The sequence below is a fragment of the Ostrea edulis genome, chromosome 7, assembly GCF_947568905.1.
Source record: "Ostrea edulis chromosome 7, xbOstEdul1.1, whole genome shotgun sequence".
NCBI classification, from domain to species: Eukaryota; Metazoa; Mollusca; class Bivalvia; order Ostreida; family Ostreidae; genus Ostrea; species Ostrea edulis.
This window is the reverse complement of record NC_079170.1, coordinates 82150469-82176215: the sequence shown is the minus strand read 5'-3', so window position 1 is coordinate 82176215 and position 25747 is coordinate 82150469. Positions and strand designations below refer to the sequence as shown.

Sequence of the window (25747 nt, the reverse complement as noted above, 5' to 3'; positions counted from 1 at the left end):
CGGCATCTACAGAGGTCAGTGATACAAGTACTGACGCCCCCACTACTACATCACAAGTAATGACAACAACCATTCAATCAGAAACATCAAATACAGCCACCACAACAGCAAGTACAACAACATCGGGAGGACAATCAACAGTGGAAACGTCAACATCATCAGAAACAACAACAACAGCAGCAGCAACAACAACTGCACCAGGAACAACAATAACAGCAGAATTAACAACAATACCTGCTGCAACTACTACAACACCTGCAACAATAACAGCAGAATTAACAACAACACCTGCTGCAACTACAACAACACCTGCAACAATAACAGCAGAATTAACAACAACACCTGCTGCAACTACAACAACACCTGCAACAATAACAGCAGAATTAACAACAACACCTGCTGCAACTACAACAACACCTGCAACAATAACAGCAGAATTAACAACACCACCTGCTGCAACTACAACAACACCTGCAACAATAACAGCAGAATTAACAACAACACCTGCTGCAACTACAACAGCAGGATCAGAAACAACAACAGCATCCGGAACAACAACATCCGCTGGTAATACAATAGCGGCAACTGGAATTACATCAACAGCTGCAGAAACAACATCAACAGCGGTCGAAACATCAACAACAGCAGCGGGAACGACGACATCAGCTGCAGAAATGATAACCACAGCAGCGGGAATAACAACCACAGCAGCAGGAACGACAACAATAGCAGCAGGAACGACAACAATAGCAGCAGGAATGACAACAACAGCAGCTGGAACGACAACGACAACAGTAGCAGCAGAAACAACAACCACAGCAGCAGGAATGACAACAACAACAGCAGCGGAAACGACAACAACAGCAGCAGGAATGACAACAACAACATCAGGAATGACAACCACAGCAACAGGATCAACAACAACAGCAGCAGCGGGAACAACAACAACAACAGCAGCGGAAACAACAACAGCAGCAGGATTAACAACAACAGCAACAACAGCAGCAGGAACGCCAACAACAGTAGCAGGAATGACAACCACAGCAACAGGATCAACAACAACAGCAGCAGCGGGAACGACAACAATAGCAGCAGCGGGAACGACAACAACAGCAGCAGCAGGAACAACAACAACAACAGCAGGATCAACAACAACAGCAGTAGGAATGACAACAACAGTAGCAGCGGGAACGACAACAGCAGCAGCGGCGGAAACAACAACAACAGCAGCAGGAATGACAACAACAACATTAGGAATGACAACCACAGTAGCAGGATCAACAACAACATTAGCAGCGGGAATGACAACAACAGCAGCAGCAGCAGGATCAACAACAGCAGCAGCGGGAACAACAACAACAGCAGCAGCAACAGAAACTACAACAGCCCCTGCTGCATCTACAACAACACCTGCTGGAACTACAACAACACCTGCTGGAACTACAACAACACCTGCTGCAACTACAACAACACCTGCTGGAACTACAACAACACCTGCTGCAACTACAACAACACCTGCGGCATCTACAACAACAACACCACTAATACAAACAACAACAACCACCCCGGTGAAAACCACCACCGTGGACAGATGTGTCGGCATCTCTTGTCAGAATGGAGGAAACTGTTCGAGCACACCAACTACCTACGTGTGTCAGTGTACAGCGGACTACACTGGGGACACCTGTCAGTATGGTGAGTGCATTGCGTTATAATGTGAATTTTGTTGTTGATAAACTAATTCATGGGGTTGATAATTTTTTCAAGTATTTATAAACATCGTAGAATGTTGATAAAAAGTTTTTAAAAAATTTCTTCAAATTTCTAATCTGAACATTTCAGTATTGTGGTTTTTTTTGCATGTACGTACAGTAACGTGGAAGATACATGTCATATATATTGACATGATCAATCTCATCAAAAAATGCAAAGGTTTATTTCATGTCATGTACGTTTCAGCTGTAGCACGGTACTCTGAGTGGACAGCGTGGGGCAATTGTGACCAAGACTGTAAAGGCGGTGTTAAAACCAGAAACCGGACTTGCTCAGACGTCACTGGTGCAGATCGAGGATCAGACTGTGGGACAGAGCTACAGGAAAAAGTGGAGTGTGAGAATCTACCCGACTGTGTCGGTAAGTACTCCAAAAACCATGTTAATTTGAAAATTTATTGTTTTCCAAGACTATTCCACTTCTGTAAATATTTTTAAAAGGGACATACAGTGTAGGATGTCCCCAAAATGTTTGTTATAGAAGTTTGTAAAACTATCTGTAAATGTTCAATATTGCCACAAACTCATATTAACCACAACATTTTCCTATGAGAACATTATTAAACTCACATTAACCACAACGTTTTCCTATGAGAACATTATCATTTCTGCATTATTCACATATCTTTAATTGAAACAATTGAAAAAGCAGAAACATAACCTAAAATTGAAATTCTTCAAAAATGTTTTTTTATTGTTGCATTTCATGTATCAATGACCGATATATCGTTGTTCTTTGATACCATGATAGAAAATCCCACATAAACCCACGATATTCAACTTCATTTGATGCGTCCAAAATCCTGGGTTTCCTATGACCTTAAATTGCATTTGGTGAATACATCTATTTTTGTGAGGTTTATGGTTTTTCGTTCTTTCAGTAACGACAGATCCCTGCCAATCATCCATCAACCCGTGCTTGTCTGACGGGGTCGCCCACACTTGTCTGGTTCAAAGTGATGGTTCGTTTCGTTGTCTGTGTATGGAGGGTTTCACCAACGACAATAACAACGTCTACTGTGTTAGTAAGTGTAACACAAACTCCACAACCACCACTTCTAGCTACACCACCTCCACAACCACCACTTCTAGCTACATCACACAACCACCACTTCTAGCTACATCACACAACCACCACTTCTAGCTACACCACCTCCACAACCACCACTTCTAGCTATAACATCACACAACCACCACTTCTAGCTATAACATCACACAACCACCACTTCTAGCTACAACACCACACAACCACCACTTCTAACTACAACACCACACAACCACCACTTCTAACTACAACACCACACAACCACCACTTCTAACTATAACATCACACAACCACCACTTCTAACTACACCATCACATAACCACCACTTCTAACTACAACATCACACAACCACCACTTCTAACCACAACACCACACTACCACCACTTCTAACTACACCACCACACAACCACCACTTCTAACTATAACATCACACAACCACCACTTCTAACCACAACATCACACAACCACCTCTTCTAACTACACCACCACACAACCACCACTTCTAACTATAACATCACACAACCACCACTTCTAAATATAACATCACACAACCACCACTTCTAACCACAACCTCTACAACCACTACTTCTAACAACAGCTTATAGATAACTAAAACACACAACCAATACTTCTAATTACAACATCAATAACAACTACAACACACAACCACCACACAACTACAACACACAACCACCACACAACTACAACACACAACCACCACACAACTACAACACACAACCACCACATCTAACCATAACACACAACCATCACATCTAACCATAACACACAACCACCACACAACTACAACACACAACCACCACACAACTACAACACACAACCATCACATCTAACCATAACACACAACCATCACATTTAACCATAACACACAACCATCACATCTAACCATAACACACAACCATCACATCTAACCATAACACACAACCACCACATCTAACCATAACACACAACCATCACACAACTACAACAAACAACCATCACATCTAACCATAACACACAACCATCACACAACTACAACAAACAACCATCACACAACTACAACACACAACCACCACACAACTACAACACATAACCATCACACAACTACAACACACAACCATCACATCTAACCATAACACACAACCACCACACAACTACAACACACAACCATCACATCTAACCATAACACACAACCACCACATCTAACCATAACACACAACCACCACACAACTACAACACACAACCATCACATCTAACCATAACACACAACCATCACACAACTACAACACACAACCACCACACAACTACAACACACAACCATCACACAACTACAACAAACAACCATCACACAACTACAACAAACAACCACCACACAACTACAACACACAACCACCACACAACTACAACACACAACCACCACATCTAACCATAACACACAACCACCACACAACTACAACACACAACCACCACACAACTACAACAAACAACCATCACACAACTACAACACACAACCACCACACAACTACAACACACAACCATCACATCTAACCATAACACACAACCATCACACAACTACAACACACAACCACCACACAACTACAACACACAACCACCACACAATTACAACACACAACCACCACACAACTACAACACACAACCACCACACAACTACAACACACAACCATCACATCTAACTATAACACACAACCATCACATCTAACCATTACACACAACCATCACATCTAACCATAACACACAACCACCACATCTAACCATAACACACAACCACCACACAACTACAACACACAACCACCACACAACTACAACACACAACCATCACACAACTACAACACACAACCACCACACAACTACAACACACAACCATCACATCTAACCATAACACACAACCATCACATCTAACCATAACACACAACCACCACATCTAACCATAACACACAACCACCACACAACTACAACACACAACCATCACACAACTACAACACACAACCACCACACAACTACAACACACAACCACCACACAACTACAACACACAACCATCACATCTAACCATAACACACAACCATCACACAACTACAACACACAACCATCACACAACTACAACACACAACCACCACACAACTACAACACACAACCACCACACAACTACAACACACAACCACCACACAACTACAACACACAACCATCACATCTAACCATAACACACAACCACCACATCTAACCATAACACACAACTACCACACAACTACAACACACAACCACCACATCTAACCATAACACACAACCACCACACAACTACAACACACAACCATCATATCTAACCATAACACACAACCATCACACAACTACAACACACAACCACCACACAACTACAACACACAACCACCACACAACTACAACACACAACCATCACACAACTACAACACACAACCATCACACAACTACAACACACAACCATCACATCTAACCATAACACACAACCATCACATCTAACCATAACACACAACCATCACACAACTACAACACACAACCACCACACAACTACAACACACAACCATCACATCTAACCATAACACACAACCATCACACAACTACAACACACAACCACCACACAACTACAACACACAACCACCACACAACTACAACAAACAACCATCACATCTAACCATAACACACAACCACCACACAACTACAACACACAACCACCACACAACTACAACACACAACCATCACACAACTACAACACACAACCATCACATCTAACCATAACACACAACCACCACACAACTACAACACACAACCACCACACAACTACAACACACAACCACCACACAACTACAACACACAACCACCACACAACTACAACACACAACCACCACACAACTACAACACACAACCATCACATCTAACCATAACACACAACCACCACACAACTACAACACACAACCACCACACAACTACAACACACAACCACCACACAACTACAACACACAACCACCACATCTAACCATAACACACAACCATCACATCTAACCATAACACACAACCATCACACAACTACAACACACAACCACCACACAACTACAACACACAACCATCACATCTAACCATAACACACAACCACCACATCTAACCATAACACACAACCATCACATCTAACCATAACACACAACCATCACATCTAACCATAACACACAACCATCACATCTAACCATAACACACAACCATCACATCTAACTACAACGTCAATAACAACTGCAATACACACCACTACCAACAACAACATCTTGATAGGAAGTGACACGACTTTAACTACATGTATATATAAAAATAGCATGCCTATAAATAAAGAAACACTATATTCATTCAATTCATGGTCGATCTACACCATTATCATAAAAACAACTTAATACGATTAACATATCACTATGAAACACGGCAGTACCAACAACATATATCCTGTTGAAACATAATCCTTACACACGACAACGGCAATAACAGAATACAAATACAGACAACGGAAACAAGGAGGACGTCAATAAAACATCCTCTCAGAGAACGAATTACCACACTTCTTCATGCAATCTTCACACTAAGAAGCGAACGTTTCCACGTGTGGATAGGAAAATGATGCAGCACTAGGAAAAACACTCACAGTCTAAAACATTTCTGCGTATTTCAGATGAAAATGAATGTAGTAGAACCATCAATGACTGTAAAGATGTCAACACTAGGAACTTCAAAGTGGGCGTGTCTGGCTGTAGGGATAGCGTTGGGAATTACTCCTGCACATGTAGTAGTGGGTTTACCCATGACAGCGATACAAGGACGTGCACAGGTAACCTTTACCAGGACTTGGAGTAAGACAACAACTTTGCAAAATTGCAAATTAAGGGAAGATGAATAATGATTTAATGATTTTTTACTCTATGTAAGAAGTTTTTCTATACTCTGGTAGACGTCAATGAATGCAGCAGCACTGATACACACAACTGTGACATCACAGAAAGAGCCACCTGTACCAACACGCCTGGGAGTTTTACATGTGCCTGTAAATCCGGGTACCAGGGGGTGGGTACCACGGGAACGTGTAAAGGTAGGTTTCCAACAATGTTTTTATGAAGATAATATAACCGAACATCTCTACTCAGTACTGTAATCGTAGATATGTACGAGAACATGTAGGTTTCTTCAGTCCTCTCTGTATTGAGCATGCGCAAAAGCATGTTCCTGTCACCATAGGGAATACAAAGACTTTTTTTAACGCCCTGTTTGCATCAACCTGGAGTATACAAATGGAAGATATATTCCTATCACTATTTCCCATCTGGTACGTGTAAAAGTAGGTTCATGTCTTTCTATGTCTATCAGAGACGTGTAAAGGTAGGTTTATGTCACTATGTATCAGAGACGTGGGGGTTTGTGTAAATATAGACGCATGTCTCTGTGTGTATCAGAGACGTATGTGGATGTGTAAAGATAGTTTTATGTCAACCTGTCACAGTAAATCAGTGGATAAAACATTTGATTAGTGATTGGGAAGTCGTAAGTTCGATCTATGTTCATATCATTCTATATCGGAGACTTGTGGGTTTGTGTAAAAGTAGGTTTACGTCACTCTGTATCGGAGACTTGTGGGTTTGTGTAAAGGTAGGTTTACGTCACTCTGTATTGGAGACTTGTGGGTTTGCGTAAAGGTAGGTTTACGTCACTCTGTATCTGAGATTTGTGGGTTTGTGTAAAAGTAAATTTACGTCACTCTGTATCGGAGACTTGTGGGTTTGTGTAAAAGTAGGTTTGCGTCACTCTGTTTCAGATACTTGTGGGGTTGTGTAAAGGTAGGTTTACGGTAAGCCACTCTGTATCAGAGATTTGTGGGGTTGTGTAAATGTAGGTTTACGTCACCCTGTATCGGAGACTTGTGGGTTTGTGTTAAGATGTATGTAAATTCGTGTCACACCCCCGCATGGCTCTGTCTTATTTTTGCCATTGATTAGACTTATTAAGTACCCTCCAGATATCCGCACATACATGTACTCACATGTACATACAATTATCTATGAATATATTTGTGTACATCACAGTTAAATCAAATAATTATGGACCTGATATTTTGTAGATTTGTCAATCCGTCAATTATCTAATTATCTGCATATACTTACATGCATATCCTAAAGATCGTCCCTTTTACTTTACAGAAAACCGATTAATATCCCACACCGGAAACACAAAACTGACCTCCTCTGCGGATTACTCTTCCTACTTTTTCCCAAAGTACGCCATTCCATTCGGAAATCATCTGTACCCGTCATTTTACGTAAGTTTTCACATTCTGAAATCACCGATACCCACCATTGTACGGAAGCTTCCCTCACCAGCAGATCTTAAAGAGATCATTTTTTGATCCTTCAACTGCAGTTCTGCAGCTATATATCCACAAATATGCACGACAGGCAGCGATATTCATTATATGGGTATACTAATGTCCTTTATCAACGAAATTTGACGATAATTAATTTGTCATGGTATTGTACATTTGATGTTTTTATACCGTTATAACGAGGATGTGTTTATAAATTCTTTGTTATTCCTTTGATAGTTTACAAAGAACGGATTACTGCTGTTTACGACAATCACAAGTGATACTGTTAGTGTTGGACAACGGAAGTCGTTCACAAATCCGTCCGTATTCTCCATTGATTCGTCGTTTCAAGAAAAAGCGGCCTTCGCCCCCTGGTGGTCGAACATGGCCATTAGTTCCGGGGTAAGTCCTGATCCCGTGTTTGGTCAAGAGAGCATTTGTCTGTTTATTATTTCGTCCGCTGCAGATATGCTGAAATCAGATTTAATGATATACAAAAAGAAATGAAGGTTTGCTGATTATACATTTAAGACAGGTATTAATTTTCATATGTATATCAATATATTTGATGTAGTCTGTACAAAATATTTTGGTGACGAAATAAATAGTTATATATATTTTACTAAACTGATATGGAATAAGGAGTATTGAGTTTGAAGAACTATTATGATAAAGGAATCACGTTCGTCAAATTTGGGTTACCCAACTACGTAAATTCTCATCCAAACCTGACTGATTTTTAAAACTGTCAATCAGATACAAAGTATACTACCGCAATAGAAGTGTGTGTGGGTTTTCGTGAATCGTCTTAATTCCTTGTTGATGTTTATTTGTTAATTTGTTTTTATTCATATTCATTTGGTAACATTTCATGCACGCGTTCCTTTTTGCGCGGAATTTTCAAATTTTGAGTGATATAAACTTAGCTAATAAACTCAACGCTTGCAAATTACCATATGTAAGAAATAGTAGAACCCAGGCTAAAAATTTAAATGAGAAGTACTTTTACCACACAGGCCAGTGCAGACAATGGCGTATACTACAAGGAATACTCGCCGGATGTGACGTCAGAAAATACCGTCATGGTATCCAGTGCGACAGAAATTGCCGGATTCTTCAGCGTCACCCAATTTACTCCAAAATATATGATCCTGATCACGTGGTACAAGATGGAACAAAACAAAAGTCCAGCCACTCCTTCTGAAGTAATTCATGTTTGAATTTTCCTAATGTAATCTGTTATATTTTCATTCAAAAGGAGAATAATTTTGGAAATAAAAAATATGTTGAATTGACCGAACGGTGTACATACAAGGTCATGAAATTTGATGCTAATTTCGAATGCGACTGCTGCAGTCATACTACAAAAGATTGTTCAGTGTCTTTCATTAGATTTTTTTCACCCTGCATTCAACTTTCCTCATTATCTACCTGTATGTACATTTGCACAAATTCAATGCCATTCTGTTAAGTGTTGGTTCTGATTCTCGATGCATTCGTAATGTTCGATAGACCGTGGATTTCTACTCTTCACTACCATAGTCATATCATCTGTTACAACAACTATTCAATATCCTGATATACTTAATATTTAACTTCACAAAAAAAAATTATAAAGATTTTTGAGGATTACAATAAGACCCGTTTTCTATTGGTGGAATGTGATGTTCCGGATTCATGTACTTAAAACTTTCGTAATATTCCAGTTTTCTGTTTGTTGACCGTGACGTTCCAGTTTTCTGTTTGTTGACCGTGACGTTTTAGTTTTCTGTTTGTAGACCGTTACGTTCCGGTTTTCTGTTTGTAGACCATGACGTTCCAGTTTTCTGTTTGTAGACCGTGACGTTCCAGTTGATCCTGATCACGGACTTCCTGCATACCTTTGTAAAGGTGACTTACGAAGATCGCGAGATGAAGTGGGAAGTACTGGACTCTGTAGGAAACTACCCTGTCAGGATTGGGTCCCTGAAACAAGGAGGGACAGCCACTGAATACGCCCAGTCCTACCTCAACCTGCTGACGAGTGCGAGCGACAAACCCAAGATACAGAAGATTGACGAGGTCGTTGTCACATCACCTGCAAGGTACAATTGTGTGCTTTAAGTTTTAAAAGCGAGTAATTATATGTAAGGATTAATACGTGGTTCAAAGTTAAGTGGAATTTGATAGCCATAGTCACATGATGACACATGACAATATTTGCGATATATCGCGTAACCATTTGTCACGAAGTAGCGGACCGAGTGCTAATTTGCTCCGCATTATATTTTGCAAATTCCATGGTCGTTATAATGATCTTACTTACAATACGAGTGTTCTCTGACGTTTTTATTCCAATTATTAAGCCGCTCTTTTCATTTTATTTAAAGCCAGAGGGCTCATGGCAGGTGTGACCAGTCAACATGGACTACTTACTCTTCCTAGGCAAATGTTGCCACCTCTGGTGCGCCCAGTGGTCCATGTTCATTCTACTCTTAAATTTGTATTCTACTAAACTTTTGTTCGAAATGATTCTGAGTAATGCTGTTTGAGAAAGGTTCTACGAAGAAATTTTTGATAAAGACAAGTCTGCAGATTACAGAACACGCACTTAAAAAAAAAATTTGAAAATAATAAAAAATATTTTTTACATATCAACGACTTCTTAAAAAAAGAGGCGTTCTTTATTTTATTTATTATCGCTCTCTTTTTTGAAGATATCTTCTTCAATATCGCTCTCTTTTAATTCAAATTTATTTTATTAAATATCGCTCTCTTTTGATTTGATGTTATTTCATTCAATGTCGCTCTGTTTCAATACTTTTTAGTGAAAAGTCGAGAGGTTTATATTATAACGATCAGTTTCATTGATATTCACACCACTTCACATACATTGGAGCTTTCAAATTTCACAAGTAGAAACAAATTGATAGCAGGGGAATTTCTTACTCAACACACAATTTTATTCCTCCCTACTAGCTAGTGATATTTTTTGATCCGTGCAGACGCCATTTAGCGATAGTGTCATTTCAATTTCTCAATTATACTGTCAAGGGATTCTAACAATCAGTTGTTAACCTTTTTCATCGCGCAGTCTACTCCAAGCAGGCTCAAATTGTAGTATTTGAATTCCTAAGACAGTTAGGTTTCACTATGTTCACGTATGTTTATTAGCGTTGCTAGTGATATGAGATGAAATCTACATCAATCTGTGATATTAAACAGATTGCAAAATTGAAATGTTGAGTACACTATGTTACCGAATTAATGACAGAATGGTTCGTGTAGTTTGTTTTTAAATATTTGATCGCTAGCTCCAGGTTCTGTCCGACTGTGTATTTAATGAAAACTTTTAACATTTCAATATGATATAAACGATAACCTAAAGGAGTCGTTGAACTTGTATAGCTGACTGCACTTGCACCTTCTTATATTTTTACATCTAACTCGTGACTAAGTCAAAGAACAGTACCATTCATAGACCACATGTTTTTACCAAGACAACCCCGAACCAACTATATACTACATCTATTCCAATATCAAGCCCCAACCACAATAAACACTGAATGTTTACCAACTCTGACTCATCTAAATATGGCATCTCCACCAACCCTAATCTCTTAACAATACATCTCCAACAACCGTAATCACACTTAACAGTGCATCTCCACCAACCCTAATCTCTTAACAATACATCTCCACCAACCCTAATCTCTTTTAACAATACATCTCCATCAACCCTAATCTCACTTAACAGTGCATCTCCACCAACCCTGATCTCATTTAAAAATGCATCTCCATTAACCCTAATCTCTTTTAACAAGGCATCTCCACCAACCCTTATCTCACTTAACAGTGCATCGCCATCAACCCTAATCTCACTTACATGTAACAATGCATCTCCACCAACCCTAATCTCTTTAAACAATGCATTTCCATAAACCCTAATCTTATTTAACACTGCAGGGATTTCTACCCTTTCCGAAACCTTAAGCACCTCTTTACCAAGCTCACCTTTGAACTTATCAAACACTGCCACGAACTCTTTCATCACTGTATCTTCTCCAAAATCAAATATCTTGTTGGCAATTACATGATGTTTCAATTTCTGCACATAACTGTACTAACAGACAAAACTAACAGCAGAATAGCAAAGCGTTGTTCATCTGAAAAAATTCTACACTATTTTGTTCACAGTAAGGGTCGCTCATTCTATCGCCTATCAGAAACCTCACCAATCGCACATCCGGGTCTTCAGTGTTCTTCATGGATAGCTTCTGACGTCAGCAACACCACAAATCCCGTGGTGACGTCAGAGGTGACAAAGTGTCCACCCTCTTTGCTACAGAGGACTGACTCTCTGGTGCAGTTTACGGATGCTGGAATTCCTAATGCTACGATGACGTGCTACGCTGATAGAAGTGCAATGTCGAGTACATCCGGTGATCCACGTACCAAACGATGTTGCTATGACAACACCAATAATGGGCTTATTCTAGACCACGTGTTAACAAACGGATTTAACACTTATAGGTATGCTGTCCAGGATAAAGTTTAAACGGCGTTAATCATCTCAATATAACTTCAGAGCAAACTTCTTAAAGACTGTCCACGAGATAACCGCCTTCCCTTTCATCGTAATTTCTCAATCATTTATAACACTATTGTTCTGAATAAAGTACATGTATTGTGAAAAATCAACATGTGCCAGTCTTAAATGGATTTTATCAAATTGGATGGTTGCTGAAAGTCTAAATTTCCAACCGATAACGTATAACTACATTCTGTTTTCCCCAGGCGGCACTCTGGACAGAAGCAGACAGACGCTGACAACATGTACGGGCAGTGCTGTGACGCGGATAAAACGTACGCCTCTAAGGACAACCTTTGTCAAAGTTTTTTGGAGCGTCGTCCCGTCTGTACCGCCGATGACTTTGTCGCTAGTGGAGCTGGTATGTGTGTACTTGCGAGAGGGTTTTAATAGCTTAAATATACTTCTTAAAGGATTTCTTCACACCTAGAGTAGAACTGAATACTGTAAACGTATTATATTTGGCGTGTACGATATTTGGCGGAAATCGTTTTTTCAACAAGTTAGCGTAGATTTGATTTAGCGCATTCCTGAATTACTTTAAACATCTAGATTTACAGATGGCATTTAGCGATGTACTTGATTTAGCGGAAGCTGCGTTCCGCCAAAGGCGCTAAATAGAATACACAGCCAAATGTAATACATTTACAGTATGTCTCTCATATAACCATCATGCCTACTAGGAAGTATATTTATGTTTGTCAATGTTTTGAAATTTTGATGTATATTTCATTTATAAAGTACTTTTGCAATAAATTCACATTCTCCCAGTATCACGGTTTCTATCGATAACGCTAGGTGGCGCCCTCGGTGACCCCCATCTCACAACATTAGATGGCCTGTCCTTCACTTTTAACGGCCATGGAGAGTTCATTCTGCTAAATACCACAGACGTGGAAATTCAAGGACGATTCTCGCCGCTGTTAAACAAAGCTAACGTGACAAGCGCCACCTACATCAGCTCCATTGCTGGAAAACAGACAAACCCCAATAGCGACAAGGTGGAAATTCGTTTAAACGCGGCAAAAACGGACGCAGGTTTGTCATCGCATTCAATCTGCTAAATGGCTGGGCTGCGTTCAAAATCATAGCGGCTAGCCTAGCTGTTATCTTAGATATTTGAGTCTATTGAACGCAATGTATGAATTAACATTTGTTATCCCGGCGTAGTGCTAGCCTAGATGTTTGTTCTATTTCATAGCACTATGTGGCCACTGCGATTTTGAACACAGCCCAGTTGATATGTTATTGTCAAAATAGAGAGAATTCCGTACAAAATAATAAAATCAAACGTAAGATGTTTATGTAGACACACTCAATACGCATTAAATGGTATGTCAAAATTATGGCTGTACATTTCCCGTGTACCCTCATCAATTCATCAATCTTATCATTAGAAATATTGCAAAATGGCAAGGTCAAGACTGTGGACTTTACTTCCGGTGACGTAGACTATTCGGAAGTGTCCGTCATTAAAACAATAGACAGTAACAACATTCCAACGTGGAAAATGATCTTCAGTGGAGGACTGACGGCGGGCGTACAACTCAAGTCCGAGATATTCCAACTCGTCATTGAGGCCTCGTCAAATTACAAAGGAAACTTCCAAGGTGAGTCTTGAACAAAAATTCTAACTAGCTAATTCTGCTTTAAGGATGTATGCTACACCAGAGAAGTTTGATGTAGATGAAAAGTGGAGGATATGTACAACAATATTTTGAAGTTGAAAATTTTCAAATTTATTTTATTTTGTCAAAAATACAGTTTTAGTAGAAGGTAATCTGAAAAACCCCTGTCGGACTTGAACCTGCGACGTACAGTTGAGCAGTCGGTATTCTTTTTTTTAGCAGTCGGTATTCTTTTTTTTTAGCAGTCGGTATTCTTTTTTTTTAGCAGTCGGTATTCTAACATACTGAGCTACTCGGCTAGGTATTCAAATTGAAAAGGAAAAGTCAAATATTGTTGATATTGATTTTTCATCCATTTTTAAAAAAAAGAAAGTCAGCCATTATGACGATTTAGAGTACCTCCTTAAACTAAAAAAAAAAACAACCCACATTTACAAATTCTGCATTTAACTAACATCCATCTTGTAGTGAAAGTCTTGAATCAATTTTAGCAACAAAGTTAATATTATGTGATTGAAATCGTTACCAAAATTTAACACTAAAAAGCCGGCGTTTGAAAACGCTTATGCAACGATTAATATGAGACATGTCTTTCATAAACTAAATGACTAGTTTTCAGGGAATAAGTGTAGGAAAGAATGTTTTAGGTGATTCTTGCTTAACAAACTTACATACAATGGGTTTAAAGTCGGTTACACTTTGACTAAGAGACCAAGATTTATTCAGGGTAGTCATGTATATATAAGGAAAGCTAAGGATAATTAACAATTTTGAAGGATTTGAATCAACATAAATGTCTATTGGAAAATAATGATGAAGGTGAAGTCGATGAAATTTACATGACTGATACAGGATTAGAAACTGACCTTTTTGCACTTGAGATTTTTTTAGGAGTCATCTGCCCTTGGTAAAATAGTCAAAAAAATAAATGCGGTAATTGATGAATTTTATTTCGTATTTTCATAAAGAGAAAGTGTATGTAACTTTTTACCAAGAGATTTTTAGGAAAATATTTTGATATAACATGTTCTTCCCATAGACTTCAATGTAAAAATCAAAATTCTGAAAATGCCGAAGTGGGGAATTATTTTCATTTAATGAACCCTTCAAAATGATACTATGATTATAAAAATCCCACCATCCCTTTACTAGATATGAAATATGGTCGTTATACATTGAATACCTTACCGAAATGTGCGGTATTGCCTTCTAGCTATGTACATCTACATGTAGGTGTTTGATATGCTTGTTAAATATTAGAACATGGTCAACATCGTTAGAGATCACATGGGTCATTAAATGGCACGGATTATTCACGGACACGTGTATATTACACACACTTACACGAGATTCTGTTTAAATATATTTTCTTTTTCAGGACTTCTTGGTAATTTTAACGATAACTCGACGGATGACTTTAGAGCCCCGACTGGGGCACTCACAGAATCTAACGCCAATGAGAATGAAATCTACACGTACGGAAAACTCTGTAAGTATTACACAATGAAGTACTCTGTAAGTACTACACACTGAAGTACTCTGTAAGTACTACACACTGAAGTACTCTGTAAGTACTACACACTGAAGTACTCTGTAAGTATTACACACTGAAGTACTCTATAAGTACTACACACTGAAGTACTCTGTAAGTATTACACACTGAAGTACTCCGTAAGTACTACACACTGAAGTACTCTGTAAGTACTACACACTGAAGTACTATGTAAGTACTACACACTGAAGTACTCTGTAAGTACTATACAATGAAGTACTCTGTAAGTATTACACATTGAAGTACTCTGTAAGTATTACACACTGATGTACTCTGTAAGTAATACACACTGATGTACTCTGTAAGTACTACACACTGAAGTACTCTGTAAGTATTATACACTGAAGTACTCTGTAAGTAGTATACACTGAAGTACTCTGTAAGTACTACACACTGAAGTACTCTGTAAGTACTACACACTGAAGTGCTGTGTAAATATTACAGACTGAAGTACTCTGTAAGTACTACACAATGAAGTACTCTGTAAGTATTACACCCTGAAGTACTCTGTAAGCATTATACACTGAAGTACTCTGTAAGTACTACACACTGAAGTACTCTGTAAGTACTATACACTGAAGTACTCTGTAAGTACTACACACTGAAGTACTCTGTAAGTACTACACACTGAAGTACTCTGTAAGTACTACACACTGAAGTACTCTGTAAGTACTACACCCTGAAGTACTCTGTAAGTACTACACCCTGAAGTACTCTGTAAGTACTACACACTGAAGTACTCTGTAATTACTACACACTGAAGTACTCTGTAAGTACTACACACTGAAGTACTCTGTAAGTACTACACACTGAAGTACTCTGTAAGTAGTACACACTGAAGTACTCTGTAAGTATTACACACTGAAGTACTCTGTAAGTACTACACACTGAAGTACTCTGTAAGTACTACACAATGAAGTACTCTGTAAGTATTACACCCTGAAGTACTCTGTAAGCATTATACACTGAAGTACTCTGTAAGTACTACACACTGAAGTACTCTGTAAGTACTATACACTGAAGTACTCTGTAAGTACTACACACTGAAGTACTCTGTAAGTACTATACACTGAAGTACTCTGTAATTACTACACACTGAAGTACTCTGTAAGTACTACACACTGAAGTACTCTGTAAGTACTACACACTGAAGTACTATGTAAGTACTACACACTGAAGTACTCTCTAAGTACTACACACTGAAGTACTCTGTAAGTATTACACACTGGAGTACTCTGTAAGTATTATACACTGAAGTACAATGTAAGTACTATACACTGAAGTACTTCAAGTACTACCTTTGAATTAATATAAACAACTACATGCACTACTTAATATAAACAACTACATGCACTACTTAATACAAACAACTACATGCACTACTTAATATAAACAACTACATGCACTACTTAATACAAACAACTACATGCACTACTTAATACAAACAACTACATGCACTACTTAATACAAACAACTACATGCACTACTTAATACAAACAACTACATGCACTACTTTTAAAAAATACAAACAACTACATGCACTACTTAATACAAACAACTACATGCACTACTTGAAAAGAAGACGCTAGTGACCAATGTCATAATTCCCATAAAGAATACAAATTATTAATTTTTTATTTTAGACCCTCGTTGATATATTTGAAGAACTTAATATCACAAAGGTTTTTGTTAGGATGTACCTGCAGATTTGTTTCTGTGACGGTCATGATAATGTTTGTATTGCAGGGCAAAACACTGCATCCAACACGCTGTTCACATATGACGGAACAGGGAGTGTCAACAATAACTGGAGTAGCCACACGGATCCGTCTTACACCCCTGTTTTTTTCAATTCCGATCTTACCGTAATGTTTTCTGATGCTTCCAAACGCACTCAAGCTATAAACGCGTGTAATGGTGGAGCATCGACGGACAGCAATCCGGAAGTCCGCCGCGAGTGTTACTTTGACTTCAAGGTAACGGAAAACGCAGCTTTAGCCGCCTCAACATCAGAAGCGAAAACTGCCCTGGCGGAGACACAATCTGCTCTAGGTATGTATCACACATCAGTAGGCGGAGACACAATCTGCTCTAGGTATGTATCAAACATCAGTAGGCGGAGACACAATCTGCTCTAGGTATGTATCACACATCAGTAGGCGGAGACACAATCTGCTCTAGGTATGTATCACACATCAGTAGGCGGAGACACAATCCGCTGTAGGTATTTATCACACATCACTAGGCGGAGACACAATCCGCTGTAGATATTTATAGCACATCACTAGGCGGAGACACAATCCGCTGTAGATATTTATAGCACATCACTAGGCGGAGACACAATCCGCTGTAGATATTTATAGCACATCACTAGGCGGAGACACAATCCGCTGTAGATATTTATAGCACATCACTAGGCGGAGACATAATCTGCAGCAGATATTTATTACACAACGGTAGACATTAATGACAATACACAGCTACCATTGTTGCATTCAATTTTGAACTAATGACTTAGATATAGAATTTATAATTCAACTGATAAAAAACATTAAGCGTATTGCGTTCAGTAGATAGAAAAAAAAGAGATGTGTTTGTGAAACACTAATGCCTCCGATAATGGCCAATTCCAAAGATGGCCAAGGTCACAAGGACAAATATCTTGGTACCAATAGAAAGATCCTGTGATAATAAATGCTCATGTACAATATGAAAGCTCTAATATTTACCATTTAGAAGTTATGACCAATGTCAATTTTTTAAAAAGTAGGTCAAATGTCAAGGTCAAAAGATTTAGTACCCATGGAAAGGTCATGTCACAAGGAATACTCATGTGGAATATCAAAGTTCTAGCACTTACTGTTCAAAAGTTATTAGCAAGGTTAAAATTTCAGACAGCATGACAGATTTACAGAATGACAGACAGGACGAAAACAATACCCACCGTCACACCCAACCCCCAATCTTAGATCTCGGGAGCATAAAACTTAAGCGTATTGCGTTCATTAGATAGAACTATACGAGGGAAATTGAAATAATACGTAGACTTTTGTCATAACCTTTTTTTCTCTGAACGTCATATTACATCCGAAATTGGTAGACATATATACCAGACAATAAATGAGTTTGATTTACTAAAGAAAATTCAGATACTATTAGCGCAATATATTCTATGCAAAAATATTTTAGGATAAATAAAGATGTATCATAGTAGATCGGCTTCTTACAAGATTGTGACGAGGGAATTAGAGTAACGATTTACGGAAAGAAAGGCATAACAAGACGTATAGAAATGACTTGTGAATTACAGCCAACTACCCACCGGAAATGAACAATGGTAATGTGACGTTAGAGGTCTCTGTCGGTCAGAATTTCACGCTACAGCTAGAAGCCACGGACCGGAACACCGGGGACAACATTTACTTCCTGATAAACAACGACGCACCGGCCGGACTGTCGGTGGACAACTCAACGAAGGTCTTAACCTGGGAAAACATCCCCGACATTAGCACCGCCTCGATTCAAGTCACAGTGTCAGACGGAAAGGCACAGTCGTTATGGACGCCGAAAGTTGAGCTGTGTAAATGTCAGGTAGGGTCAAAGGTCATTCTGCTAATATACTAAAACTATTGCAACAGTACATATTGTTTGTTGTGGGTGTGCGAAACGTTTGTTGAGAACTGAATTAATATATGGTATTACCAATTGTTTTAACCTCGAAATTATCAATCCATGAAAATATGCTTTTATATTGTTTTTTTCTTTACACTACGTTTGTACGCATTAGTGTTTTCCTCTGATGCGCCCGCAAACTCTCAAAATTGATACGTGTTCATCACAGGTTAATGAAATTACAATTTTGTGGACAAATATCTCCGCTCGTTTTCCAGAATGGCGGTCATTGTGACTTCAGCGTCAGCAGTAGTAAACAGTTTCTGATCGTTCCCTGCGTCTGCGTGACCGGATATGCCGGGACGTATTGTGAGAACGACGAGGACGGATGTGCAGACAGGCCTTGCTGGCCAGGCGTCGACTGTACCGATGTCCTAGCACGTGATCTCAGTACCACCCCTGCGGGCTATACATGCGGATCTTGTCCCACTCACCTGGACGGAAATGGAATTACCTGCACAGGTAGATATTGGTCAAAGGTGATACTAGTCATGTAAGACACTGCAAAGTGTGTGACACTGATCGTATTCCCAAAACGTTTGAATCTTTGTGTATCAAACGCTTTTAAGCTATTTAAGGGCTGTATAATGCATGCCGTGATGACAAAAATCACCATTTTTAAAAAGCTTTTAACATCATAATTAACATACCATGTCGCAAAGTATCGCTTCACAGAAACATTGCACATTGCAAGAAGCTACTGTAAATACACGAAGTGTTCATAATGGACTTCATATAATGTCTCTGGAAATCCATATTTCATATATACATGGAACTTTTATAGATTACACTGTGATTCTTCATCCTGTGTAGATAAGGATGAGTGTGTGAAGAACAGCCCTCCTCCATGTTCCCACAACTGTACCAACATCCCGTTCGGTTTTACCTGCTCGTGCGCTGACGGTTACGTCCTGGGGGGTGATGCCAGATCGTGCTCAGGTAAGGAACTATCCAGGTGAAAAAAGTGGAAACAGAATCATTTCAGGATCGCCGTAATCAATCTGGTGCTCCCTGACAAAGTACGTCACATACTTTGGTCATCAGGGTGCTTTTGTATTTGTATCCTTTTAAGGAGATAGGATACTCCAAAAAGTTTGTTATAAAAGTTTGTAAAACTATTTGTAAATGTTTTGATATTGTTAAAAACCATTATCTATTCACCGCAAAAACTCCCTATGAAACCACATTTAGTTTTGCATTTTTTTATTTTTACAAATCTTTAATTGAGAATTCAATTCAAATGATAAACAAGAGGCCCATGGGCCTAGAATCGCTCTTCTGATACATTGTAGAACAGGCAAAAATTCTCACTAACCAAGATTCATCAATTAACAAAGTTTGATGATGTTAAGTCAAATAGTACCTGAAAATTTAAATGTAAGTGTCCAAAAGTAGGTCACGGTGACCTACTTTTGGTCGACACACTGAAGACTCAAGATGCATCAACTGACAAGTCAAATAGTATTCAAATTTAGCCGTCAAATTCCAAAAGAAGGCCACAATGACTTACGTTTTGGTCGACACACTCCAAAGACTCAAGATGCATCAACTGACAAAGTTTGATAATTGAAGTCAAATAGTATCTGAAATATTCAGATATAAACGTCAAATTCCAAAAGTAGGTCACAGTGACCTACGTTTTGGTCGACACACTCTGAAGACTCAAGACCCATCAACTGACAAAGTTTGATGATTGTAAGTCAAGTAGTATCTGAAATATTCAAATGTAGCCGTCAAAATCCAAAAATAGGTCACGGTGACCTACTTTTTAGTCAACACACTCTGAAGACTCAACATATACCAACTGATAAAGTTTGATAATTGTAAGTCAAATAGTATCTGAAATATTAAAATATAGCCGTCAAATTCCAGAAGTAGGTCACCGTGACCTACTTTTTGGTCAACAAACTATGAAGACTCAATACGCATCAACTGACAAAGTTTGATGATCCTAGCTTTCATAGTGTCCAAAATATGCATCTAAAATTGAAAATGTGAAATTTGAATGTCTGCAAAATTCAAAAAGTAGGTCACTGTGACCGACTTTTTTAAAAAATAGATATGTTTCGAGGCCTCTAGACGTATCAACTAACAAGGTTTGATGATTCTAAACCGCTCGGTATCTGAAATAACAACCTAAAATGTATTCATAAATGATTAGCCATAAAATTCAGAAAGTAGGTCATGGTGACATACTTTTTACATGAGGCACTTAAAGGTCCCATGATCCATCAACTGACAACTTTTGATGATCATAGGCTCAAAAGTGTCCAAGATATGCATCAAAATCCATTTAAGAATAATTACCTGCGAAATTCAAAAAGTAGGTCACCATGACCTACTTTTGAAACAACATGATATTAGGTCCAAAGATACATGTACATCAACTGACAAAATTTGATGATCCTAGTCCTTATACTAAGCAAAATATCAAAGTTTTTACAAAACAAAATTTAAGGTCAACTTTGAAATGACCTTGAGACCACACCCTTTGCCCCAGGATGATGCCTTGAACAAATTTTTTCATCTACAACCTATCCTCATCCTTATGCATAAGTTTGGTGATAATTTGCCCAGTGGTTCTTGAGAAAAAGATTTTTTTTAGCAACCACTACTTTTGTTTGCATTTTCCTAATTATCTCCCCTTGTTAAAGGGTCACAACCCTAGTTTTAATACAAATGAAAGCCCTTGGGCCAAGAATACCCTGTGGCAAATTTTAAAAAAATTTAAAAAATTTGGCCAAGGGGTTCTTGAGATACTGTCCTTTTTCCAAAAAGTTGACGCACACCGCACATATGGCCATATGATTAGCCTTCGGCTCAGAAGAGCTAAAAATCCCACGTAAACATAGCAGAAATCCTACTTCATTTGATGTGTCCAAATTCTTGGGTGTCCTATGATCTTAAAACAGGTGCAGACAAACAGGCAAACATTTGAATCCTCTGTTTGCAGTGATTAAATCAACCACGTGACGTGTTGGCTATTGTGAGGTAATTTGTCAGTCATGAAATTCAGCAGGACAATGGTTTAGAGCAGTCGTGGTGACATTGGATTGACCCTGAACATATATTATGTGTCATCTACATTGTAGCTTGAAAGTTTATACCTTTGAAGTATCATCTTTGCATGAAAAACTGACGATAAAGAGTAGTAATCAATCCCATAAATCCTAAATAGAATACGAGATTAAGAGTAAGGCAAACACGGACCCCTGTAAAGTAGCCTATCGATATCATACCAGTGTGGTGACCGCGGGGCCAGGCAGTAAAGTTGATGACCTTTTGTAATGCATGCTACATTTTCATTGTCGATAAGAAATTGCACATGGATGATATCTCATAATGCTTTTGATTGATGTTACGCAGACAAGGACGAGTGCTTGACCAAAGCTGATCGCTGTGACGACACAACGACCACATGTCAGAACAGTGTGGGCGGCTACTCCTGTCCGTGCAAAACGGGATATGAACGGGACACGATATACGCTTGTACAGGTACGTATAAAAATGGATTATGTACGGGACACGATGTACGCTTGCTCTCTCTCTCTCTCTCTCTCTCTCTCTCTCTCTCTCTCTCTCTCTCTCTCTCTTTCTCTCTCTCTCTCTCTCTCTATATATATATATAAGTGCATATACATCACTTACATATATAGATATAAGTCAAGTCGTCATTATTGCCGGTACATGTAAGTTACTATACATGTATATAAGAAGTGGGCCGATATAGTTTTGTGTGTAGGTTTCTATATATTAGATACTGTACATGTAGATACATATATTTAAGCCATTAGTATTTTAATACAGTCAAGCCTCTAGTCTAACTGGTAAGTTACTCAATATATCTAACTTTTGAGAATGATTGCAGTTTGAAGCAATGTAGATATTGGTTTCCTCTGTTTGTGTTTGTCAGACATCGACGAATGTGCTAACTCCACCAGCCCATGTCCTACTAACTCACGCTGCCAAAACTCCCAGGGAAGTTACACGTGCAACTGTAACTATGGGTACCGCAAAAACACACAGACAAACACCTGTGAAGGTACGTCATCACGGAATGGAAGAGATTAATCGTGAACGCTTTATAATATAAAGAAGTGAAAGTCTAAAAGTCAGAAGTCTCTGTTGAAACTGTAGCTCTAATGGACATGCATTAGATACAAACAAATGTTTATATAGTTATGTGAGTTAATTTGAATTACAGATGTGAATGAGTGCGCAGGCTCCAACAACTGTGCCCAGAAATGTTTGGATGGGGTGGGGACGTACACGTGCGACTGTAATACTGGATACAGACTGAATGACACGGACAAGGTTTCCTGCATTCGTACGTAGAATAAGTAAAAATCAACTTGCCCTTTTTCTGTTTTGAATTGTTTGTGAGCTTCTGTTTTCAAATGAAGAAGTGATTCAGGCAAGCTTCTCCAAAATCAGTTCATACTAGTACACAAAGTGATTCTGGCAAGCTTCTCCAAAATCAGTTCATACTACACAAAGTGATTCTGGCAAGTTTTTCCAAAATCAGTTCATACTACACAAAGTGATTCTGGCAAGCTTCTCCAAAATCAGTTCATACTATATAGATATTTAGAATCATCCTACACCGTTGCACTGTTTTCGTTGGTTTTTGTCGGAAGGTAACAATAGAAAAAAAAATGAAATGAAACCAACATAAACGTAATCTTTACATATGTGAATTCAAAAACGAAGTGAAAAAGCATTTTCAGGAAACATAGTACACTGTATAACAGCGGAGTCATTGTGACGTGTAATCAAGAACCAATAACTCTCAAATGTGGAGAAAATAGTGATGAGAAAATGAGTACTATAATATAAATTTATTTAATCAAATATTTATCATATTTGTTACAGACTTATTTATGGTATTTCTGACTATTTATGTAAAATACAAATTCATATAGAGATACATGTATTCGTATAGAGATATTCGTATTTCCTGTAAATTTATTCATGAAACAGCTGAGAATGAGTGCACAACACAACAGAAGAACGAATGTGACGGCGGAAGTGCGAGTGCGTCCTGCGCTGTGTCGAATGGACAGGTATACTGCACCTGTCCCTCTGGTTTCGCCTTGAATTCCACCAAATACTGCGTGGGTAAGTACGTAAAGTATATACAGTGTACCATGATTGGGTAAAACAAGTTTTCAATGGTTGTGCATTATGCTGAGAGAGAAAAAAAACAACGAATTTTTCATTGGTTGTGTATTATACTTAGAAATGAAACAGGTTTTCATTGGTTGTTTATTACCGATATATTCAGAAATAAACAAGTTTTCATTGTTTGTGGATTATACTCAGAAATAAAACAAGCTTTCATTGGTTGTGTATTTAGTCAGAAATAAACAAGTTTTCATTGGTTGTGTATTATACTAAGAAATAAACGAGTTTTCATTGGTTGTGTATTATACTAAGAAATAAAAACAAGTATCCATTGATTAAGCGTAATGAGATGTACGGGGTACTTGTAATTGTTTCCGATATTTCGATGCCCGCATCTTGTACTCACACTTTGATATCTTATGATACAACACACACACTTTTTCTTTCTCGAAACTAAGACTGCCATTTTGTTCACGTTAGTATATCATATTGAGATTGTCAACATTTCCTCGGACTCATTGAAATGTAAAACTGATACGGTACCAAGGATAGAGCTATGCATGAGGGAGAGGATACGAAAAGTAGAGCAAACATGCTTAATGAAAGGTGAAGATAACGAATCTCATAACTCCTATAAAGGTGAAGATAACGAACAGTCATTAATCTCATAACTCCTATACAGGTGAAGATAACGAACAGTCATTAATCTCATAACTCCTATAAAGGTGAAGATAACGAAATGACTCCTATAAGCAATATAAAATAGATAGTTGAGCAAAAGTCGGTCATTGATTTTTTTTCACTCCTTCCTTTTCTTTTTTTATACATAGAAATGGGAATACAGGCATTCACTATTAGTTTGTTTCATGTGGATGTTAAGTCCGAGAGGAAATGTTGACACATACATAAATATTTCTAAGGAACAAATTGTGCATCAGATTTCATTCTCAATCATGAAGAATTCCTTTAAGGGGTAGTTTCGTCACATGCAATTCCACAACACTTA

The 25747-nt window shown here is 38.4% G+C and overlaps 1 protein-coding gene across 1 annotated transcript in view; it reads left to right on the top strand.

The window, feature by feature from the left end:
• The first annotated feature begins 10 nt into the window (after positions 1 to 10).
• The window catches only part of LOC125654747 (serine-rich adhesin for platelets-like), a 62792-nt gene continuing 37055 nt past the window's right edge, over positions 11 to 25747 (top strand). Inside the window, exons 1-22 of the mRNA XM_056145868.1 lie at positions 11 to 1695; positions 1960 to 2133; positions 2654 to 2797; positions 6516 to 6671; positions 6792 to 6929; positions 8032 to 8150; positions 8433 to 8597; positions 9212 to 9400; positions 10032 to 10279; positions 12372 to 12707; positions 12972 to 13126; positions 13564 to 13803; positions 14163 to 14375; positions 15772 to 15882; positions 17692 to 17997; positions 19256 to 19536; positions 19836 to 20079; positions 20431 to 20556; positions 22984 to 23112; positions 23531 to 23659; positions 23822 to 23944; positions 24598 to 24735. Coding sequence (XP_056001843.1) covers positions 60 to 1695; positions 1960 to 2133; positions 2654 to 2797; positions 6516 to 6671; positions 6792 to 6929; positions 8032 to 8150; positions 8433 to 8597; positions 9212 to 9400; positions 10032 to 10279; positions 12372 to 12707; positions 12972 to 13126; positions 13564 to 13803; positions 14163 to 14375; positions 15772 to 15882; positions 17692 to 17997; positions 19256 to 19536; positions 19836 to 20079; positions 20431 to 20556; positions 22984 to 23112; positions 23531 to 23659; positions 23822 to 23944; positions 24598 to 24735 — 5500 coding nt within the window. The 5' untranslated portion in view covers positions 11 to 59. The remainder of the gene's footprint in view (positions 1696 to 1959; positions 2134 to 2653; positions 2798 to 6515; positions 6672 to 6791; positions 6930 to 8031; positions 8151 to 8432; positions 8598 to 9211; positions 9401 to 10031; positions 10280 to 12371; positions 12708 to 12971; positions 13127 to 13563; positions 13804 to 14162; positions 14376 to 15771; positions 15883 to 17691; positions 17998 to 19255; positions 19537 to 19835; positions 20080 to 20430; positions 20557 to 22983; positions 23113 to 23530; positions 23660 to 23821; positions 23945 to 24597; positions 24736 to 25747) is intronic.